This window comes from Poecilia reticulata, linkage group LG21 (assembly GCF_000633615.1).
Source record: "Poecilia reticulata strain Guanapo linkage group LG21, Guppy_female_1.0+MT, whole genome shotgun sequence".
Taxonomy (NCBI): domain Eukaryota; kingdom Metazoa; phylum Chordata; class Actinopteri; order Cyprinodontiformes; family Poeciliidae; genus Poecilia; species Poecilia reticulata.
Genome location: NC_024351.1, coordinates 20,831,385 through 20,833,397, shown reverse-complemented (window position 1 = coordinate 20,833,397; position 2,013 = coordinate 20,831,385). Strand labels below are relative to the sequence as shown.

The window sequence follows — 2,013 nt, the reverse complement described above, 5'->3', positions numbered from 1 at the left end:
AAAGTGTACAAACCCCATTTCTTTGATTTATTTTTGCTCTTTTAAGACATCTGGCTGTGTGGTATTACAAACTTGTAATTTTTGATTTTGTGACTCCAGCTCACAGAGAAGATTTCAGTGAAGCACATTTCCAGCAAGAACTTGGAAATCCATGATGTTCAGGTTGGATGGTCYTTGTCAACTGGGACGCTGCTGCTGGGTCAGTCCTGATTGGCTTCATTCAAAWGTTCTGTTTAGATTTTAATAACCGTAATACAACTGGACGAAGGGTTGGCACTAACAGTCCCTTGTTGATTCCTTTAATTACTTACTTTCTGTCCAGTGTTGCCAGTTGTTGCTAAATCTGGGAGAAACATCTTTAGTGGGTGTGAACACTGCCCTCTAGTGGTTTTCAAGCAACCATAATAGATTTTTTTTYCCAACTGTTCAGGYGAGGAAGAGTTTTCCTATGGTTACTCCTGCAAAGGGAAGAAGACCACCAACTGTGTGACTGAAGACTTTGGGGAAACGTATGAGGAGAACGACGTCATCTGCTGCCTCATTGTAAGACAACACTTCTAAGAATGTTTGGAATAAGTTGAAAATGTAAAAATGATGTYGATGCACCATTTCAAAATTCTCTTAGAGATGCACCAAGCAGAATTTTGTGGCCCATTTCCACTCCCAACGCTTTGACCAAGTGATCATTTTAGCTAAATGTAAGATGAGCAACAGATGAAAAAATATTATTCTACCCTTCCTGTATCCATCAGTAGAATCAAAAGGAGCAACAAGTGGTGTGTGACATATTTCTGCACATACTTGTCCAAATTTTGTCATCTAAAATGAATGTCTGAAAATGTCTTAAATTAATTGAAAAAAATGTTGCTGGCCATAAATCCGTTTTATTTCTGTGTAGGACTTTGAGGGCGAGGAGGTGGTCCTGTCCTTCACCAAGAACGGTGGGGAACCAGCCGTCGCTTTCAGGGTCCTCAAGGACTGCTTAAACGGCCAGGCCCTTTTCCCACATGTCATCTGTCGCAACTGCGCTGTGGAGTTTAACTTTGGCCAGATGGAGACGCCGTACTTCCCAACGCCAGAGGGCTACACTTTCCTGCAGCAAATCCCTGTCAGCGAGCGAGTGAGGGGGCTGAAGGGACCCCAGACTAAGGCCGACTGCGAGGTCAGTACAGGACCCCGACAGGGGAGGATTTACTCTGTTTACTCTGTTGGTTYGCATCTGACTGTCATCTTGTTTGTAGATCATTGTGATGGTTGGTCTGCCTGGCTCTGGCAAAACTACATGGGTCAAGAACCAAGTCCAGCAGAACCCTGGGAAGTACTACATCCTGAGCAGTGACACCATTGTGGACAAGATGATGGTCAGTACTGTCAGAAAGCCAATGCTGCCTCCAGRCTTCACTTTGAGATTTTAATCACCRTTTGCCTCGTCCGACTAGATCAACAGTTTGAAACGCCAGTCCAAGGATATCACCAAGCTGAGTGCCATTTCCCAAAGAGCTCCACTRTTCCTGGGCAAATTCATTGAGATCGCTGCTCGCAAGAAGAGGAACTACATTCTGGATCATGTAAGTTGACTGGTCAGAGCTGGGCTGTCTGCTTAGCCTTAAAATATCTTAAATTATTTACGCAAGACTAAGTCTTAAAAAGTCTTAAATTCATATTTTAAAAGTAAGTTGGCCTTAAATACATTAATCACAGGTCATTCAGTTTTGTCTTTGCAGGTCTATTTAATCTCATATTCTATGTGGGGATTTTTTTCTTGCAAGGTTTTTGAGGCTACCTTCTATCTAGTCTTCCAGCTAGCTATATCCTTTATAGCTAGCTAGAAATAGGATAAAAGTATATTGGTGAGTTACCAGTAGCCTTAAAAGCTTTACCAAGAGGGGRRAAAACAAAAAATGTACTTTTACCTTTTCTAACTAGCATTAGTTTAGCTCTCTATCTAGAGTAGCGGTTCTCAACGTGGGCGGTACCGCCCCCCAGGGGGCGTTCAGAGGACGGCAGGGGGCG

The 2,013-nt window shown here is 43.1% G+C and overlaps 1 protein-coding gene across 1 annotated transcript in view; it reads left to right on the top strand.

The window, feature by feature from the left end:
• hnrnpub (heterogeneous nuclear ribonucleoprotein Ub) overlaps positions 1-2,013 on the top strand; it is a 15,533-nt gene that overhangs the window by 7,272 nt on the left and 6,248 nt on the right. The window contains exons 3-7 of the mRNA XM_017302127.1: positions 100-199; positions 431-543; positions 899-1,162; positions 1,242-1,361; positions 1,440-1,574. Of these exons, the coding sequence (XP_017157616.1) occupies positions 100-199; positions 431-543; positions 899-1,162; positions 1,242-1,361; positions 1,440-1,574 (732 nt within the window). The remainder of the gene's footprint in view (positions 1-99; positions 200-430; positions 544-898; positions 1,163-1,241; positions 1,362-1,439; positions 1,575-2,013) is intronic.